General features: G+C 40.0%; 1 protein-coding gene across 2 annotated transcripts in view; it reads left to right on the top strand.

The window, feature by feature from the left end:
• The window catches only part of MCC (MCC, WNT signaling pathway regulator), a 207,653-nt gene that overhangs the window by 167,656 nt on the left and 18,862 nt on the right, over window positions 1-21,135 (top strand). For both annotated transcript variants that reach the window (XM_026865351.1, XM_026865352.1), the window contains 7 exons: window positions 2,054-2,200; window positions 2,547-2,636; window positions 3,299-3,447; window positions 5,116-5,256; window positions 6,451-6,551; window positions 9,329-9,512; window positions 16,974-17,208. In XM_026865351.1, coding sequence (XP_026721152.1) covers window positions 2,054-2,200; window positions 2,547-2,636; window positions 3,299-3,447; window positions 5,116-5,256; window positions 6,451-6,551; window positions 9,329-9,512; window positions 16,974-17,208 — 1,047 coding nt within the window. The remainder of the gene's footprint in view (window positions 1-2,053; window positions 2,201-2,546; window positions 2,637-3,298; window positions 3,448-5,115; window positions 5,257-6,450; window positions 6,552-9,328; window positions 9,513-16,973; window positions 17,209-21,135) is intronic.

Genomic DNA, 21,135 nt, shown 5'->3' with positions numbered 1-21,135 from the left:
CCGTGTTAATGCCACAGAAATCCTATCTACACCAGTATTCCACATCTGCAAGCAGCAACATGCATACATAACCATGTATTTCAGTTTTATGCATATCAAAAAGCTGAAATGATTGGTTTGCATCAGTAGAGCACTTCTGTCCTTAAGGTTTGCATTAGTGCGGCTGTACCCATGTTGAAATTATATATGTCTATATGAACAAAGGAGGCCTCAGCTGCAAGTATGTAGAAGATATGTGCTATGAATGTGCACTTTATACACTCTGCTCAGTTAACTTTATAATTTAATTACAGTTATGATGTATAATTCTGGGGAAAGCACCCGTATCCATTCTTCAGCAAGTTACCTTAAACACTGGGGATTTGATTTGAGGTTTTGTGTACTTTATCTTCTTTTTTTCTTCACAGAGACACCAATGCACTCATTTGGATTAATTTTATTTAAGGTGTAGCACTCCTCCACAACTGAACAGAGAATTTATAAGTGCAGTTAGCCTTTATGTGCTCTTACTGTTGCCACCTACAGCTTTTTATTAGTAACATGCAATTGTTCTGATCTGTTAAGTAAAACACTTTTTTTTTTTTTTCCCTTTCTTTGGTAATATGCACATACCTAAAAATCTGTTATTTTGATAGTAAGGCCTCAGGCAACCTGAACTTCAGTTTGCATATTATTGAAGGAGAGGCCAGGGGTTATCTTCGGGTAAGCAGAAGCAGATTGTAGGGGATTGAAGTAGGCATAGGATACTGCTTTTGTCACTGGAGAGAGTTTCAGCTTGAACTCTTTCTGCAGTGCAGTAGGATGAAGTGATCTGTATATGTTGTGCAGAGAACATGCTGACTGCCACTTCTTCAAGCAGAGATTGCTCAAGTACTGACCATGCACTTGATGAGCCTATATCTGCAGAAAGCTTAAACTTTAATGCAATTTTAATTTGGTATTTTTTGACTAAGGGATTTCAGCTTGCTCAATGTGTAATATTTAATACTTTGGTTTGTGTACATGTATTCTGTTTAGAATAAAATCCCACCTTGATTTAGAGAACAGCAATCAGAGTTGCATTTCATGCTACATTGGGATATCATATGGACCTAGCTTTAGTTTGACTGGACTGTTGATAAAATTTCACCATTTGTGTTATGCAGATGGACAGTTCCAACAAAATTGGCATAGAAACTTGAATATTAGACACTCTATATTCGAGGCAATTTCTTTTTCAGATAGTTTCCTACACCTTCCCTCATCTCACACACTTTACTTGAGATTCTCTGGGGAAAATGAGCTCTGTCACTTTACCTTGTGGCATAATTGTGTTAAGTAAACCATTTATTGTTTGTTAAGAATTACTCCAAGGTAAACACTACTATCTTTAGCTATAGTTTAGCTCCTACAGATGACTTTTTTTTTTTTACCCTTTAGTCCTGAAAATCTTTTAACATCAGTTCTACAAGTATCTCATGTGTTATGAGGACCATGCCATGTTTGCAGTGTGTATTATATTCTGCAGACTGTTGGTTGGGTAGTTTGCTGGTATTTCCTTGTCTGTACATTACTCACTATATAGTAACTTCAGTTTTCAAAGCATGATTAATGTTAGAATTTCTTTAAGTATGACAAAGTCATCCTGTGATATATTTATATTAAGAGATTTTTCAACACTGGAACTTTCCATTAACAGCAAGATCTTAATTTGATTTGTTTAGTCATCATAATCTAGACTGGAGTGTTAGTTTCACCCCAGAGAGAATAATTTCTATACATATAGTACAGCTGCACTGAAGGGGTTATATAAAACAAGCTGAAACTTTGATTATTTATGATAATACATCTCCATATTTCCACATTGAAATAGTTTTAAAAACTGACAGCAATGGAATTTTATAACAACCTCCATTCATGTGCTCCACGCATGAAAACTTCGTAGCCACCACAGGACAAAATACAACTTCTGTGCTCAAGCAAGAAGCAATTAGGCTTGGCTAGACAGTGAGAAAATCTCCAAACTATTTAAACCATAAAAATGGAAAAAATATAACATTATGTTTTATTGTAGGTTCGGGAACTGCAGACACGTTTGCAAAGTGTGCAGGCAACAGGCCCATCCAGCCCAAGTCGTCTTACTTCTGCCAATCGACCTATTAACCCCAGCACGGGAGAGCTGAGCACAAGCAGCAGTAGCAATGACATTCCCATAGCCAAGGTGAGCTATTTTGTTTGTAGTGACTCTTCTTGTTATCGGGGAGAAGCAGGCTTGATTTTGCACAACTGCTGTGCAAGCATGTGATTAACTAGGAGATACCTAGACTCCCCAGAGAGTTTTCTGGGGTCCTAAGCAGGCCCATGAACTTGAGCTGCAGAAAGGAATTAAGGGCTAATGATTATAATTTTCTCAGTTACAGCACAGGTGTCAGTTTTACAGTAGCTTAGGTTTGCAAGCTTTTGCAAGTTTGTGGCTAATGAACAAATGCATTTTGTTCTTTAAATGCATTTTGCATCTTTAAGGAGTGTGGGTTCCTGTGTAACCTGTGCAGCATTTTGACTTACAGATTGCTGAAAGAGTGAAACTGTCAAAGACAAGATCAGAGTCTTCATCATCTGATAGACCTGTCTTAGGATCAGAAATCAGCAGCATAGGGGTAAGGACTAAATAATAATGTGCATGCATGTTACCTTCTGGAGATAATGCATGTTCCATTAAAAGCAGCTTTGGTTTCTTACTAAACTGAAAATATTTCAAAAGTTATTTTAAGAAAAATATTTCAACAACAAATATTTCAGCCAGTATTAAGAGGTCATTTTCTAATAACTAGTGTCTAGAAATTATTCTCTTGAGTGACTTCCAGAGGATGATTTTGGAGTTAATTACTCTAAAACAATTATTCTTCAAAAAAAGACTGTTCAGTTGCTTTTCACAGCTTCCAATCAACAGAACTGGCTTCTGCTTTGCAATGCCAGTATAAATCTATAGCAGTGTTGTTACTGTGTGTTAATATTTGTTTCACTGAAGAACTTAGCTCTGACCTTTTGTTAAGCTTTCAAGAAAGTAAATAACTTGCATATTAGGCTTTTTTAATGTATGATGAAATAGTGGGTTTCACTCTTTGGTTAGTAGAATCTTAAATCAAAATAGCTTCTTAAAGTGGAAACTTGTTCTATTTAGTATAAAATTCACAGGAAAATCTGAATGATGAATGCCTTGAAGTGAGTGCAAGCAAATGCAGCTCTCAGTGCACACTGCTGCTGGGAGGAATACAATGGTTATCTATATTCACAATGAACTCTTAACTGTGCTATGTAGGTGTCTAGTACTGTGGCTGAACATTTGGCACATTCCCTACAAGACTGCTCAAACATCCAGGAAATCTTCCAGACTCTTTATTCACATGGATCTGCTATCTCTGAAAGTAAAATCCGAGAATTTGAAGTGGAGACAGAGAGATTAAATAGGTAAGGTGAAAAGCTAGATATGATCAAATGTATTGTCTGCTACTAGCTTTGTTAAAGTTACTACTTTTCTATCCTTTTTGAACATTTCATAGTGCAGTCACAGATCAAGTGTGGTAGCTGCAGATAAACACTGAATGTAGTTGATGAAGGGAAGATTGAATCATATGCTAAGGGTTCTTTCCATTAGTATGACAGTTTGGTTGGTGTGCATTATTAGATCAGCATGGCACCTTCATCTGTGACAGTTTGCACAGTAGAGTGACCTGCTCTATGGCTGACTAGGTAGACATGGCATTTTTTTTAATAAGAGACATCATTGCTAGAAATAAGGATTCCCATAAATTATTCTCCATCATTCTCATATTAGCTTGCTTTGTTTTGTACTGAAAAAGAATTAAGCATTAACAGTATCAGTGAATGAACTGATACATAGTGGCGTGGCGTATATATCAGTAAATAGACTTCTGTCTGCAGAAGAAAGATTGCAGCTTTCTGGTTCCAGTTAAAATACTGCTGGTGTTATCCTTCAAGAAACTCTGTCAAAACCAATGCTTCATGTCATTTTTGGCACATAAAATCAAAACTGCGGATCAGGAATGTGAGAATTGTGTCTCAGCATGTTTCCTTTCAAGTTTTCTCTTCCCCACGGCTGTCTCAAATTTAGTCTGATCAGTACAATATCTCTTTTTTGTAGCTCATGTTTTTGTAGTGCTGTGAAATGTGATCCTCCTTTTTTCTTACTTTTTTTTTTCTTTTTTTCTCTGTGCTGTGCAATTATGCTTTGACAACATGTATCCTTATAGGAGGTGTCAAAGAAGATACAGGAGGTGAAGCATCTGAGAGTTGTAGCAGCTAGGAAAGTCAGAGCTTTATGATGGTAGCTGAATAAATGGTATACTAGCCCTTCTCCTTCTTGTGCTTGTAAAGTCAGTGATTTTAGAGTTCTGGATGGCACTGATTTCTTCATTAGGTACCTGTCCAAATTTTGAAATTGTTTGCCTGTCTGTTTTCAGTGTATGTCCAACTCTTGCAACTAGGCATAGTACTTCAATGTGTAGTGCAGTTATCAGCAGTGAGAATGCACAGTAATACTCATACTCTGAAGTCTCAATTTCAGATTGACTATTGCCAGAACTTCTGGACGATTCATTGCCTCATTGAAGCTTTTTATTTTGGCAGTTACGTCTCTAATCACAACCAAAATATTACTTCAAGTGAAACAGTTATTCTGGATGTTCCAAGGACATTTATGCAGCTGCATGATCCCTACACACACTAATGAGCATGCCACTTCAAACAAGAAGCAAATGTGGCAGCAGGAAGTGAGGAATAGAGGCAGAAAATTTAAGCAAAGTATTAATACGTAACTTGTCCTATGCAGTCCTGTGGCTACAGAATAGGAGTACCGTTTTCTGCTTGCTGCTGTTGCACAGGGTTATGATTACATTTTATGGATAGGAGAGGAGAAGAAGAATCTGTCCTAAGACAAATTCCTGTCTTCTTGACTCTTGATAGGGTACAGAGAACTGGTAGATTTTGCCATCTTCATTAAAAGCCTTGTGTAGACCAAACAGCATTTGTGTTTTTTAAATTATGATTGTTCTAGAGTTTTCAGGACAGTGTCTGTAAACTAAGCTTGAAGGTTGCAAATTACTTCCTTTTCTACAGCCGTATTGAGCACTTGAAGTCCCAGAATGACTTGCTGACAATAACACTGGAAGAGTGCAAGAGCAATGCTGAGAGGATGAGCATGCTTGTTGGGAAGTACGAGTCCAATGCCACAGCCCTTAGGCTTGCACTGCAGTACAGGTATGTAAGTATGCAGAGGGTGTCTCAGACAGAAAAAGAGGGATTGAGGAGACTTGATAGAAGTCTTTGAGAGTGACATTGTTGGTGTGCCATAGTAATACTGTTTCTGTGTTTTCTCCCTGAAAAAATGCCCCTTTGGTTAAACTATTTGACAAATTACAGAACAGAAGTTACTGATAAAAGTATATTTCAAGACTAATTCACCAGCAGTAGTGAACTCAATCTAAGTAAAAGATACGGATTTATCTGTTAATTTTTAAATACTCAATTAACATTTGAATTAGGGGTTGTGTGTAGGCTCAAACTGTCTCTGCTGTATGTGATCTTAAGATACAGGTCCTCTGTATTAGGCTGGCACTTTTCATAAGACCAGTGAACCAAAGAGTGGTATTGTACTCCACATAATTCAGAGTGACTTTATATTACATCAACTGGAATTGTGGATTAATTGCTTGGTATGCGGTTACGAGTATCTAGAATTGCTTTAAGCTGTATGTAAAAACATAGTGTCATTTAGCTACTTCAGCTGCAACAAATTTGGAACAGGAGGTTCTGGTCTTAAGACAAATTGTGTGCCATAAAAGAATGTATTCTTTTACTAATAGCCTTGATCAAATTACGAGGAAATAGAAATTGCAAATAGGATATTAATGTATATGTTTTCAAAAACATTAGAATGGAATGAGTGACTCACAACTGTATTTAGAAGCTGTTGTGTTTTAAGGAGGAAAATCATACAGCCAGGACAGAGCAACAAGTATTTTTCTTGGTTTTCCTTCTTACTATGATAGTATAGTTATATAGTATAGAATACTATATTTCATAGTAGAAAGAAAGCCAGAAAAAAATTTTCTCAAACGGATTGTGTTGACCACCATTTGTGTTGTAACTGTTTCAAACGTGCTTCTGGAGCTCACTTCACATCAGGTCATTCTCTTCTGTTTTAACTTTTTACATTACTTGAGGCCAATCTGGGACCATCGTAAGAAAGGAGAGACTGTTGAATGCTTGTGATAGAAGCTTATGTGTGTTATGTCATTTAATATCCTGCTGCTAGACAAGTAGTAGGGAATCATGCCATTCATCAGCTACCTCTTGTTTTTTGTTGTTGTGCTGTTGCAGGTATTCTTCCCCTCTAAATGGCATATATATTTTGTGTGAATTTTGTTTTCTGTGGTTTGTTTTCTCTTTCAGTGAACAGTGTATAGAAGCATATGAGCTGCTGTTGGCACTGGCAGAAAGTGAGCAGAGTCTCATTCTTGGGCAGTTCAGAGCTGCAGGTGTTGGTTCTGTTGGTAAGATGTCAATGAATCACTTTTTTTTTTTATGTCAGTTAGCATTAGGGTTAGTTGTAACAGTGAATCATCTCATGACCCATCACTTAAGAATGCTCTCTGGTGTGTTTTTAACTAATTAAATCATTTTACATACCCAAAAAATAGGAAACAAGAGAAAGAGAGACTGGAACTAAATCATAAAATTCACCAGCAATTTGAATTAACCCCCATGTACTTTTTACATGGCAATGTCTGCTCTGGCAGTGGTGAGGCAGTTACAGGCATGCAGCTGTACAGAGTGGAATTATTAAACAATGCTCACAAAGATATGTGAATTAGGGCCATACAGCTGTGGTGACTGCAAGTATAAATTTAGTTTGAACCAGCAACATTGAACTTCCTAGAAGTTGAGTGTAGTCTTTAAAATCTTGGATTAAGACAATACAAGGTAGCACTGAGTAGTCATCAAGAGAAAAAAAAAAAAACTACACAAAAATGGTTTTAGTTTTTCACCCCACGTTTTACCTTTGCTGTGAAACCTTGAAATATTTTATCTTAAATTTTACTATGTTGTCAGGGATATTATCCTATATGTTCTGGGTTTTTCTTATTTTGTGTATAGTTGATCTTGTGGCTAGGGGGTGGTGTTTTTTTATATACTTGCTCAGTAAGTAATGGAATAAGCCACTGTCGTAGGTACAGTTCCAAAGTGTTTGGAGCCTGACATTGATGATGGCTCTGTTTTTCTGGTACAGGTCTTTATGCAATGAACATGAACCTGGGTTTTATAGTGCCATTCCTTTTACTGATAGAAGGTAGCTGTAGTAATGTTCAATTGGAAAGAGAGGAAACCTTCAGAGAGAGAAGGTGGCCAATGGCATCCTGGCTTGTGTCAGCAATAGCGTGGCCAGCTGGGACAGGGAAGGGATCTGACCCTTGTACTCGGCACTGCTGAGGCCGCACCTCGATTCCTGTCTTCAGTTTTGGGCCCCTCACTACAAAAATGCCATTGAATGACTCGAGCGTGTCCAGAGAAGGGCAACGAAGCTGGTGCAGGGTCTGGAGCACAGGTGGTACGGGGAGCGGCTGAGGGAACTGGGGGTGTTTAGTCTGGAGAAGAGGAGGCTGAGGGGAGACCTCATCGCCCTCTACAGCTCCCTGAAAGGAGGGTGCAGAGAGCTGGGGATGAGTCTCTTTAACCAAGTAACAAGTGGTAGGGCAAGAGGGAATGGCCTCAGGTTGCACCAGGGAAGGTTTAGACTGGATATTAGGAAGCATTTCTTTCCAGAAGGGGTTGTTAGGAGTTGGAATGGGCTGCCCAGGGAGGTGGTGGAGTTGGTGTTGCCCTGGAGGTGTTTAAGAGTTGGACTGACATAGCGCTGAGGGATATGGTGTAGTTGGGAACTGTCAGTGATAGGTTAATGGTTGGACTTGATGATCTTCAAGGTCTTTTCCAACCTTGATGATTCTGTGAATAGATCTGCATGCTGTGCTGATGTAACTTCCTGATTGAGACAGTATTACAGCATTAGCTTCTTAGGAATCACTGAAATGTAAATGGAAAGCTTTAGAGACATAGTGACCATCTGACTCTAGCGCCACAGGACTGACATGGTCAGCCTTTTGTTTGAGATAACTATATGCAGTCAGCTCACAATTGCTGTGCTGTTAACCATGCCCCTTATCCATCTCTCCCAGTGCTAGAAACAGGCCCTGTCTTGGCCTGTGCAATGTGTGCCATACACTGAATGTTAGAGTGAATGCCCTAGATTTCCTCCACCTTTCTTCCAGACTCTGGTCATTCTTTTCAATAGTGTGCTAGGCAGCTTTCCCTGCTGGCCAGCAAAAGTGAATTTAGTCTTGGATTTTCTGTTCATATAGGTCACAGAAAGAAATCTTAGAAGGGAGAAATACCATGGGTTTCATCTCACATGTGTTTTATGAAAGTGTAGTTTAGTTTTTATATAGGTGTGTGTCTACAGCTCTTAGGTTATTACCAGTTACAGCCATGTGATGTAAAAAGTGCTAATTTCCCATTACATAATACAGCTTGAAGGAAGTTGTGTTTGGTTTAAGTACCTTTACTTCACTATGAAATTGATGAAAATATACAGATGAAATAGCAGATCTTTGGTTTGAACATCAGTTGAGTTTTATATCAACACTGTGAGTGGAAGATTCATGGGAGTTGCTTCTGCGTAGTTGCTGGCTCCATAGATGCTGCATAACCATTAAAAGTTCTAGCAAATTAATAAACATCAGTGCTAGTTTTCTCTTGGTTTAGTATACATAATGGTAAACTCTGAAAGGCTGCTTCTAACCAGTAAGGCAATTCTTTCAGCTGGAAAGTTGGTGTTCTGGCAAACAATTAGGCTTGAGATAAAGATGCTTGTGAGAAAAAGCCCTGGAAAGGACCGTACTGTGAAACAGCACTGCATTGATTGGAGTAAAAGCCGTAATTCAGGCTGAGGCTTTTACAGTGTGTTACTAATTTGAGCATCCTAACCTAAGGTACAGTGCACACACCCTTACAGACAAGCTAGCAAAGATAAAGCATCACTTAAGACCTGTACACAAAGCAACAACAACCTGGCTGGGAGGGAGATGCGTTCAGGCCAGTAGCCCAGTTACCACTGATGCTCACATAGAATTGAAGTTGCTTTTACATTACAGATTGGTAGTTTATCATCATCATCTTGGTATAAACTAGGAGTGTGCAGAAGCACCTCTACTCTTGCATTAATTTCTGTCACCCTCCTCAAAGCTCTAAAACAGATTGTTTGCTTGAAAACTAGGGGACCAGACAGGTGATGAAAACATCACTCAGATGCTTAAGAGAGCTCATGACTGCAGGAAGACAGCTGAGAACGCAGCAAAAGCCTTGCTGATGAAACTAGATGGAAGCTGTGGGGGAGCCTATGCAATCACTGGCTGTAGCGTGCAGCCCTGGGAAAGCCTGTCATCCAACAGCCACACAAGGTAACTGCAACTCATCTTCTTTCCTAATCCCAAAGTGTTTGATTTCAGACCATAAGTTATGTTGTATTTGCTGACCTACATCCCTAACCTCAGTCTGCTGACTCTTTGCTTTGATTTATAAGTCACTACACCTCAGTGATCTGACTGTCTTTAGACTTTGAGCAACTCCAGCCAAGAAGTGTTTTGTATAAATTTGTTGCAAATGGGTGACTTTGAACTTTGATCTTCCTCATAAAGGGCAAAGCCATTATGTTTGTTTTACTTCAGTGACTTTTTTGCTATTTTATCGGAACTCAGATCATGTACTCCTTATTCATATCTGTTGCATGCAGACAGCACAGACTTATGGAGAACTAGAGATCAGAAGTATGTTTCCATTGGTGTTTTGGAGTTTTCAGGAGTTGTTTTCCCAATGTTGCATATCCAGCCATTTTGTTTTAAACCATTTCCTCTCCCTTCTCATTCCTCTTTGTCCCCCTCCAAATTCCTCCTTCCCATGCTATGCTTTTGCATGGACAGTGGCAAATGAACATCATGACAAGAGTGGATTCTTGCAGAAAAGGCTGGATATTGCAGTTATTCTGAAGACCTATAAGTTAATGAAACTGAAATGAGCTATTATTGCAGAAGTGTTCCAGTTCAAATACATCTGCTAGGAGATTCATTTTGAGTTGCTGCCTGCCTGCAGTGTAATTGTACTCTCTGCAGTGAATATGTGTGCTTGTGTATGGATACAAATTTGGCAAGTATCCGGATAAATATAGATGAACATTTTTCTTTTTAAAAGTTATTTTAGTTTCTCAGATTCACTCTAAAAATTCATTTTAATTCAGTTTTTGAGCCAGTTCTTTATTCAAATGCTGTCATTTTTTGACACTTTGAGAAGTTTATTTTAGTACTGTATCATTTCCTTTTCTTGCTGATGCTTCCTCCAAAGGATCTCATATCCTGCCATGTGAAGAGCATGAAATAGCTGAAAAGTGAGGGGAAAAAAGTAACTTGAGGGAACAAGGTCCAAATTTGAGGGAAATTTTACAACAGGGTACAAATTTGAGGGAAATGTTAACGTTTTATTCAAACAAGTGTTATGGTGCACTTTCAGTCCAGGAAACCTCTATCTCTATTCAGAAATTGATGTGGTAGCATCTGTGCTAGTAACACATTGATTGTTCATTGTACCCAAGGTATTTACTGGCCTTGGAAAGAAGTTATACAAAGCTGTTTCAAATACTAGATTTGCCTCAATATGCATGCACTTATGCCTTATCTACACCCACATGTGAACATGTTGTAAGTGGTCACACATAGCAACGCCTCTACCTAGGCTGAGCTTGTTTTCCATTCTGTTATTTGAAAGGGTCATTTTCAGTTGTTCATAACTATCTCAGTATTTTTCTTCCTTGTGAGATATCTGGTATGCAGTCAAGGCGTTTTTTTATAAAATTGAAAACTATTTAGATAGTTTCCAGTATTGACAGGGGAAATTGTGGGTGGGGCTGCTGTTTCCAGGGGTTTTGTGTTTGTTTTCCTAGTCTTTCACTGGAAGTGTTTGGTAGTCTACAGTTCTTACTTTGTTGAATGTCATTTTCTTTTTTTCGAGGAGGAGGCTAAGGGAGAGACTTGTGTGTGTTTGGGGAGGAATGAGCATGCTCATTGTTTACTCTAAAATTTTGGTGGTCAGCTGGCCACTGCGTGAGTGTGCATGTGATGTATTGGCTGAATAGATAAAGTTTCAGCAGAGCATGATTAAAATAGCATAGGATTTCAGATTTCATCAGTATATACTGTCATGAAATGTGAAAATGCAAACATGAAAGCTTCTGGTGCGAGAGATATTTTAGCTCGAGTCATTATCATTGTAGGGTAATTTTTCTGGTACGGAGCAAGATACTGTACTGAATAAGGTAACTATTATTATGTGTTTTGATATATGTGAAACGTGAGAAAGCTTCTCTCATTTACATGAAGGGCACACAGCAAGTCGGGAAGTTGTCATATGGGCATCCTGATCTGATCATCACTTACACGTTGTTGTCCATCTCCCCTCCACTTACATCCAGTAAATTGTCTTTGTCTAAACATACGTATCAATGAAAGTATTTCTGAAACTTTACTTTCTCCATGAAATACAAATCTTCTCTTCTTCTGTTGTGTTCAAGTGATATATGGTAGAGGTGTTTTCAGATCTCTCCTTCCTGTGTCTCAAAATAGAGGCATCCCCCTCTTCAGCTTACAGACATAGGACACTGTGCCAGCCCACAGGTGGAACGTCTGTGTTGGTTCAGAAGGCACACACTTTTCCATATTTCTATCAGTAAATATTCTATCTAGCGTTTAAAAAACAGAAGATTTTTGTCTTTAACTCCCATTTCCCTATCATCTGGATCCTTTTTGTTTCTCTCCAGGAATTATCCTGTCTACGGTGCTGGCTCTCTCAACCCATTCATGCATGCTCCCTTGTCACTTGGCTCCCTGCTGCTCTACACAGATGTCCCATTGCCACAGACCTCCAGCCCTCTATAATGCATTGTTGTTGATGATTTCCATTTCCTTGAATTTTTTCATTACAATAGCAATCCAAGCAAAGATAGTAAAGCAGACTGTGGATTTCTAGCTGTTCCTGCAGGCTTAGTATTTTTTATGTGTCTTAAAGAACTCAGCAGTCTATGAAACTGGGGGTAGAACAAGCCCACATCACCAGCAAGTGCTGTGTGAACCAACATTTTGGGACTACTACACTGAAATGAAAACATTTTTACATTGTGTGGCTCAAACATACTCCAAATCAGCAGGACTGATCTTTTGCCATAGCTGTTTCAGTGTTGCAAGCTTTTAGTTTCAGATATGTGTTGCTACCTTTTCCCTTTGAAACCAGCTGAGTAAAGTGGTAGCAGGATGATGAAAACTCCTTTTCTGAGACCCGTGTCAAATGAGTAGTTTTCCCTGCTGTTCAAAATCCTGTAGAATAGAGATTTACAGCAGAATTGTTGACCCATCTTTAGCTTTGGGATTTCAAATGAGATTCTGAATGTCAGATCACTGAACACATTACTGAGAATAAATAAATGCTTGGTGAGCCACTAGTGACAAGTGCTGAAAGACTCTGAGTCTTTAACTTAAAGACTGAAATGAAAAAAAATGGAAGAGTATCACAGAGGTTGTTACTGGTGAAGTAAATATAAATAATAGCAAGAATATCGACTCATTTGTGTGACAGCAGCACAATAATGTTGCCAATTCATTTTTTGAAAATAGAAATAGGTCTGCAGTGTAGTTGGAGGTTATAATTATTTTAAATGGACAGAAGCTAACTACGGAACATGTATTGCTGACAAAGTTTGACTACACCTCAAGAAGAAAGAAACAAAAGAGAAGGTGTCCTGGGTTGCAGTGTATTTATTCTATTACCATCCTCATGGGCTGTGGAAATCAGGTGGGCAGTGTTTCCTTGTTTCCCCCCCCCTCCAGACTATCTTTCTGTTAATGGCCCATCAATGCCATGCAGCATGACTCATTATCCCATTGTAAGATGCTCCACCCAGAGGGAGAAAACCAGCATTCCATCCTGGATATAACCTGAGATTCTGAATACCAGAGGCCTCTCTTTTCCACTGGATTTCCAGAGGACAGGAGCTGCTTAGCCACCACTGGACTTTTCTGAGGAAGAGCAGATCTTTTTTTCTACAGCATCACTGCTTCGGGGAGACTGCAGCCACCATTCTACCAGACTGCTACTACCACCCTGATTAACAGGGTGTCAGGTTGTATCCTGACTCTGTTAGTTTAACCCAGTATTATCTGCCTTTATAATTTTTTTTTCCTTCTTAAATTGTTATTCTGACTTGGTGTCTCCCTCTAGTTTGTTTTCAAACTAGCACAGAAGGACTGAAAACAGTGGATTTTATTCCCTGCAGTGCTAGTAAGCCCAGCCTTACATCTGGATTTATGGGGGTGAAGATCTGCTGTCTTGTATGCAAAGGGAATTCTTCTTAGTATTAAGCAGTGTCACAAAATATCTCAGCCAAATGTAGGACTATAACTCTCATCAGAATCACCTCAGATTTCAGATAGGTAGCTGGCAGACAAAATTGTCTTGGGTGAAGTTTACAAATTATGTAGAAATAACCCAACAGGTATCTTCATGTTATCTGTGTAACACTTTTTTGCTGGACTGAACTCAGAAAGAAGCGGGGTATTTTCACCAAAGGTTCTGATTTTAGCCAAATTCACTGTTTGTCTTTTGGCTGTCTGAAGTATTTTTAATTAGTTTCTCAGGAAGTTACTATCTTTTGGCATAGTGCTGTTTCAGATCTCAAACTACAACATTCATCCTGAAGATGGTTGGCACATGTATACTGTGTATCAAATGCATTCTTTAAGGTTGCATGCAGACATTCAAGCAAGTTTTGTGGATTGAATTCTGACAGCATTATTTTAGTTCTGTCAACTTTTGTATTATCTGCACCATTGCTGAATTGCAGATTTATGAACTGAAGCTTTTACAGGGTTTTATGGACAAAATTTTGTAGTGTACTGAAGTTACTCCGAGGCACTGTTGGAAGCCTCGTTTGTATCCATCCACTGCATTTTACACACACACGCGTATGCAAACACGTGCATGCATGACAGCAAAAAAGTCTGCATGTTGTACTATACCAAACTCCCTATTTTTCACAGGCTGTATATGAAAATTAATTTAACATCATCCATGCATGACATCATTGTAAAAGACTTGAGGGATGAAGCAAGTGGACAAACATCTCTCTGTGTGTGTTCTTAATACAGCAGCAGAGAGAATGAGCAGATTGATGATGTATTCCCTCCAGGTGTAATGAAATTGTGACCCTTTCTCTATCCTGAAACTGCACATCTTTTGCAACAGTTTCATGTGTTTGTTGGATGGATGCGTTATACTATATATGCATTCTATCAGTCTATTTTCCTTTGTCCTGACTGCTGTTAGAAGGGAGAGCAGTATGTGAAATTCATATGCTTACCAGCTGTGTATGGAGGGGCTTTTGGGGGAACACACCCTGGCAGAGCTGTGCTGTAGGAGTTCAAAAAACACTACACCATTGTTTCCATCCCTAATCATGCAGCCTCATTTTTACAACAGTCCAAAGTGGGCTTTGTCTCCTGACTTTCTGCAGCCCATACTGCTTCCAGTCTTCTGGGTGGGGTCTTGCTGCTTAATGTACAGGGAGAGGGAAGGTTCTTGTCCCTTTGTGTGCTGGCTGAGACAGCTTCCTTGATAAGCTCTCCTCACCTTCTTAAAAAAAAAAAAAAAAAAAAAAAAAAAAAGCAAAGCAGCTTGCTAGCAATTCACCAGAGGACCAACTCAGCTGCAGACAGGCAGGCAGGCAGGCAGCCAGGACTAAAGTAAAAGCAGCCTGAGTATCACTGGCAACAACCCAGACTGCCTTCCTCAGTTTGGACTGCTCTCTAAAATATACATGCATAGCCATGGACCTTTAAGAGCCAGAATCTGTGAATATCCAGTGAGTACAAGGTCTAACACAACCTTAACAACAGATTTGCAGCATTTTTGCTCAGGTTTCATTCCCAGCAGGAAAGCTAGGTTTTCTTTCCTTTGCAAGCAAAAACTGAGATGAGCTCTTTGTGTCCCAAGATTTGAAATCTGTGTAGGCTTTAAAATCTGTCCTTCCTCCAACAACAGATGTTTTACATTTAATCCAGAAAAGCTGTGCAATTAATGTCTTTCCATGCTGAGGAAATTTGCAACATGATTTCAGTACAGAATTAAGTATTTCTTCTGTTGTGTATCCCCTGATTTTTATATCGGTATCTACTTCAGAGAGGTATCTCTAGACTCAGTAAAGCAAGATTTATTAAGTGTTTAGAGGTTCTCTTATGAAGAACTAAGTGTGAACAAAAATTTGTTTCAATCTGAAAGGGTTTCTATGTAATGTAGGTACCGAGTGTTTTTAGCTTCATTGAAGATAGAAATGGATGGAATCAACAGCAAAGAACAGTTTACATTTGTGGTAAATATGGCACCTATTATCCCTAAGAAAAGGAAGGAATAATGGGAAATTGACAAAGGACTGTAGTAAAGAACTGTAATGTGATATTTCATGAGGGGGAAGGATTCTGGAAAAAAATCTTTGTAGACCTGTCAATTCTCAGTCTCCTCCAAGGCTGTGCTTGGAATATGTGGGAACATTGACAGTTATTTGAGGCACTTAAAAATCATTGTAGCTTTAACAGAAGTAGAACCAAAAGAAAAGAGAAAAATCAAGCCTATCTTGATAGTCTTCCCCTTTTTCACATGCATAATATATTTTAGAACATCATCCTGACTCTCACAGCATGTAGCGGATGGGGCTTTTTTTCTTCCTACAAAAATGTTGAACAGCAGTGCAATTTGATACAGAAAGTGATTTATTCCCCTGTTGAAAACTGAGATCATTGAGCATTCCAGACAAGCACAGTTAATGGATGACTTTATCCTTCACCCAGCAGCTGATTACAGGACCTCGGGAGACAGCAGGCAGTTTTGACTGAGGTTATAGAAATAACGTGGCATTTTATTTTCCTTTTAGTGTTATTGCAACTATATTCAGCCCTGGAATGCTTTGGCTGTTACCAGTCTCAGCACCCTGAAGCACTGGCATGCATTTGGGTCGGTAGGCAGCACTGAACCACCTTGCTCTAAGACAGTTTTCCCTTTCTGCAATCTCTGAGTAAACGTTTATGGGGTAGACTAATGGGCAGTCATTTGTTTGATGCCTGTAGATAAGAGAAGAACTGCCATGTCTGATGATGACATTTTATTAAAAATCCTGCTAACTTATGGATTGGTTCTAAACCTCTCTGGCCCTGAAGGAATGTCAGTGTACTAAAGAATACACCTTAACATGAATTGAAAGATGCTACCTCCGGGCATCTGCCAGCAGATTGATTGAGTCAGGTTGATTCCTACAAGCATCCATTAAAAATATTTGAGATGATAACTGGTATTGCGATCAGCAGAGATAAATGAGGTCTGGGCTGATTGTTTTTTCTTAGCAGATACTTCTTCCTAAAGAAGATGAAGACCCACTGAGCAGCAGAGAGAAACTTGTCCTGATAGTGTATTGTAAGAAATCTTAAGTAGCACTTTTTTTTTTTTTTTTTTTAATTAAAAAGACAATTTGTTTCAGAAGACGCCATTTCAGGAAAAGTAATTCTGTTACATGTCACTAACTATCTGGCTTTGCAGAGTTTTCATCACGTGATACAATTTTCTCATGCAGCTTAGAGTATTAATTTTTTTCCTGAATTTTTCACACCCCTCTGCATCTTCTGAGCATTGCAACGTCCAGTCCACACTATGTATGTCCTTTCCATGAACTTTTAAGTAAGACTCGGATTTGTTGGTAAAATATTGGGAGCATGTTTAAGGTAGGAGTATAGATTTTGTTCCACATGGTTTTTTAATACAGTTCTTTCTCTTTGCAGTACTACCAGCTCAACTGCAAGCAGTTGCGATACGGAATTTACAAAGGAGGATGAGCAGCGGCTGAAGGATTACATCCAGCAGTTGAAAAATGACAGGGCAGCAGTGAAACTGACAATGCTGGAGCTGGAAAGCATCCACATTGATCCCCTTAGTTATGATGTTAAACCTCGTGGAGACAGCCAGAGGCTAGACCTGGAAAATGCGGTCTTGATGCAGGAACTTATGGCAATGAAGGTATTTTATTTATATCCAGCAGGCTAAGTGTGCTGCTAACAATGCCCCTGTGCTATAAAACATGCTCAGTAACACATATGAGAGGCTTTGATAGTGATCATTGGGTAATAAAGGGTAACTTTGTTGAACCAAATAAACAGGGATGAAAATCCAGTAGTTAGAAAGTGACAGAAGGCAGTGCAGTAACAGTGATGAGCTATGTGTGTTTTGAATTAGGTGAAGACTTCATCTGTGGCTCTAAACTTGGAATGGTCTCCTTGACAAACCAGGTGCACTCTCTAAGAGATATGGCAACTGAACTGCTTGAGGGTGACCAAAACCATGATACAGCACTTCCAAAGAGAGGATTCATTACTTTACTTACAAGCTTGCAAATGTGCATTTTGCATATTTTTGTACTGAAGCAGAACAAATTCACCTCCTTTTAATACTGCCATGGGAGGAGAGGGATGGTTTGTCAGAAGCTATCATCCCTAATGCTCCACAGTGATTGGTCTCTAAGTCCAGAGCTGTTCTAGGCACTGTATTGCAATCTGTAGCTCAGTTCAGAGCCTGAGCAAAGAGTGCAGTATGTAATAAAGTAACAGAGGTTTTCAGGGAAAACTCTGGTTCCTCAGGCCTGGTTTATACTTCCAGTTCTAAAGATGTGATCTAGAAAAACTAACCTGTATTGACAAGGTACAAAGATTATATAATTTTAAATCTGGCTTCTGTATTGACTTTAAGAATTGCAGAATCACAGAATCTTTCAGGTTGGAAAAGACCCTTGGGATCATCAAGTCCAACCATCAGCCCTACTCTACAAAGTTCTCCCCTACACCATATCCCCCAACATCTCATCTAAACGACCCTTAAACACATCCAGGGATGGTGACTCCACCCCCTCCCTGGGCAGCCTATTCAACTCTCTGACCACTCTTGCTGTGAAAAAGTTCTTCCTAATGTCCAGTCTGAACCTCCCCTGTTGCAGTTTAAAGCCATTCCCCCTTGTTCTGACACTAATCACCTGTGAGAAGAGACCAGCACCAACCTCTCTACGATGTCCTTTCAATGAGTTGTAGAGAGAGAGGTGAACTAAAGCATATGGACATATCAAAGGCAAAACAAGAGCATGTCTGCATTTAGAAGTTACCTTGTTTTGGTTCAGTTTACATAATGTTAAATTCTGCATATTTTAGTTGACTAAAGGCAGGTATATTAGGTGATGGTATTATGTGGGACAGCAAATCCTAATAGTTTTATAAGCTTCTAAAGCTACAGATTTTTGTTCAGATGTGCTGTTGCTGGCTAACTGGTAGTTTAGTTATGATTATGTTCTTAGTGGTGCTGTTTTTCCATGATGACAAATACAATTTTGCAATAATGCATTCAATATTTGCAGTTCAGAAGAAAAGATTGCCTACTGTCAGTCAGAGGATTTAAAGTTATGTTAGTTGTTTGAATATATTGTGGCCAACAGCAATATATTTTCTATATTTAGAGCATGCACAATGTAATAGAACACATTTATAGATAATTAGACGTATATTTCAGATACCACACTTTCTTCTCTTTTGCATCCAGATCTTCCTTGAAATCTCCTGTACATGATTTTTACTTTTATCTTTAAACTGATTGGTAAAGGCAAAGTGCAGAGCTCTCCCATGTGATTAGTGCCGTTGCATTCCCTGTCCTGGCAAGGACACTAACAGTTGCAGATCATATTTTCTGGCAGTTTTGAGTGCTGGTAATCCTTTTGTTCATTAAATGATCATCTAATTTGTTTTTGACATATGGTGTCCACTCATAACTTTTGGCTGGACCTAGCACACTGGGTTTTCACTACAGGAATTATCTGTAGAAGAAGAAGAAGAGGAAGTTTTTCTTCTTTGATGGGTTTGTGTGCAGTTCATATTGGAATAGACAAACATTTTACATAGGTGGCTGAAGTCACCTTCAGTCCATTCTGGTACAGAAAAACTGACAGTACTGTTATTCATTATAATCTGTTATACTTTGTTGGAATTCACAACTGGAGGAAAGCCCTAGGTTCCTGAAAGGGATATGGTGAAAACTCAAGTTTGTCAAAGCTTGGAATGGATTTTTTTGGTAAGTGCTCTTCTGCTGCAGAAGTTGAAAACTTCTGGCTTTCTTCTATGCATAAAGAATTACAAAAGCCACAGCTGTACTTTGCGTTGCTTTAGTCCCAAGAGAATGTGCTACGTTATTAGCATCTATGGTTGTGGCTCAGGTCTGCATTACACCTTGCTCGTGTTCAGCAAGCTATAACATAGCTGAACCTAAGGGCAGGATTCATGGATGTCTCTTGGCTTTCAGAGTGTATAGTTAGTGTCTGTTATTTGAAACATGTACCTCATACAGAATAGCATATGCATCTGCCTTCCTCTGAGACAACTGGAGGATTTAAATTTCCTTACAGTATTTTATTTAACTTGAAGCAGATGAACTCATCTGTGCTGCAGACCACTTCATCATGTAGCAGCTCTTAATCTGTTTCCTCCTTTCCACATTCTTAACAAGGATGCTACAGCTTCACAGAACTACGGAATCATGTCAGTTGGAAAACACCTTGAAGATCATCAAGTCCAACCATTAAACTAACTTTGACAGTTCACAACTACACCATATATCTCAGCGCTCTGTCAGCCCGACTCTTAAACACCTCCAGGGATGGGGACTCCACCACTGCCCTGGGCAGCCCATTCCAACACCTAACAACCCCTTCTGGAAAGAAATGCTTCCTAATATCCAGTCTAAACCTTCCCTGGTGCAGTTTGAGGCCATTCCCTCTTGTCCTATTGCTTGTTACTTGGTTCAAGAGACTCATCCCCAGCTCTCTGCACCCTCCTTTCAGGGAGCTGTAGAGGGCGATGAGGTCTCCCCTCAGCCTCCTCTTCTCCACACTAAACACCCCCAGTTCCCTCAGCCGCTCCTCGTACGACCTGTGCTCCAGACCCTTCACCAGCTTCGTTGCCCTTCTCTGGGCACGCTCGAGTGAGGGGCCCAAAACTGAACACAGGAATCGAGGTGCGGCCTCAGCAGTGCCGAGTACAGGGGTCAGATCCCTTCCCTGTCCCTGCTGGCCACGCTATTGCTGACACAAGCCAGGATGCCATTGGCCTTCTTGGCCACCTGGGCACACTGCTGGCTCCTGTTCATCGGGCTGTCAATCAACACCCCCAGGTCCCTCTCTGACTGGCAGCTCTCCAGCCACTCCTCCCCAAGCCTGTAGCGCTGCTGGGAGTTGTTGTGGCCCAAGGGCAGCCCCCGGCATTTGGCCTTATGGAAACTCCTGCAGTTGGCCTCAGCCCATGGCTCCAGCCTGTCCAGGTCTCTCTGCAGAGCCTCCCTACCCTTGAGCAGATCAACACTCCCACCCAACTTGGGGTCATCTGCAGACTGACTGAGGGTGCACTCGATCCCCTCGTCTAGATCATCAATAAAGATGTTAAACAGGAGTGGCCCCAACACCGAGCCCTGGGGGACACCACTCGTGACCGGCCACCAACTGGATTTAACTCTGTTCACCACAACTCTCTGGGCCCGGCCATCCAGACAGTTTTTTACCCATCAAAGCATGTGCCCATCCAAGCCAGTTTCACCACGAGAATGCTGTGGGAAACGGTGTCAAAGGCCTTGCTAAAGTCAAGGTAGACAACATCCACAGCCTTTCCCTCATCCAATAAGCAGGTCGCCCTGTCGTAGAAGGAGATCAGGTTTGTCAAGCAGGACCTGCCTTTCATAAACCCATGCTGACTGGGACTGACCAGCTGGTTGTCCTGCATGTGTTGTATGATGGTACTCAGGATGAGCTGCTCCATCAGCTTCCCAGGCACCAAAGTCAAGCTGACAGGCCTGTAATTGCACGATCATCCTTCCAACCCTTCTTAAAGATGGACGTCACGTTGGCCAGTTTCCAGTCTGTTG

This window comes from Athene cunicularia (genome assembly GCF_003259725.1).
Source record: "Athene cunicularia isolate RWA chromosome Z unlocalized genomic scaffold, athCun1 chrZ_part1, whole genome shotgun sequence".
In the NCBI taxonomy this organism is placed as follows: Eukaryota; Metazoa; Chordata; class Aves; order Strigiformes; family Strigidae; genus Athene; species Athene cunicularia.
The sequence above is the reverse complement of the archived record's forward strand: the minus strand, read 5'-3'. Positions and strand labels throughout refer to the sequence as shown.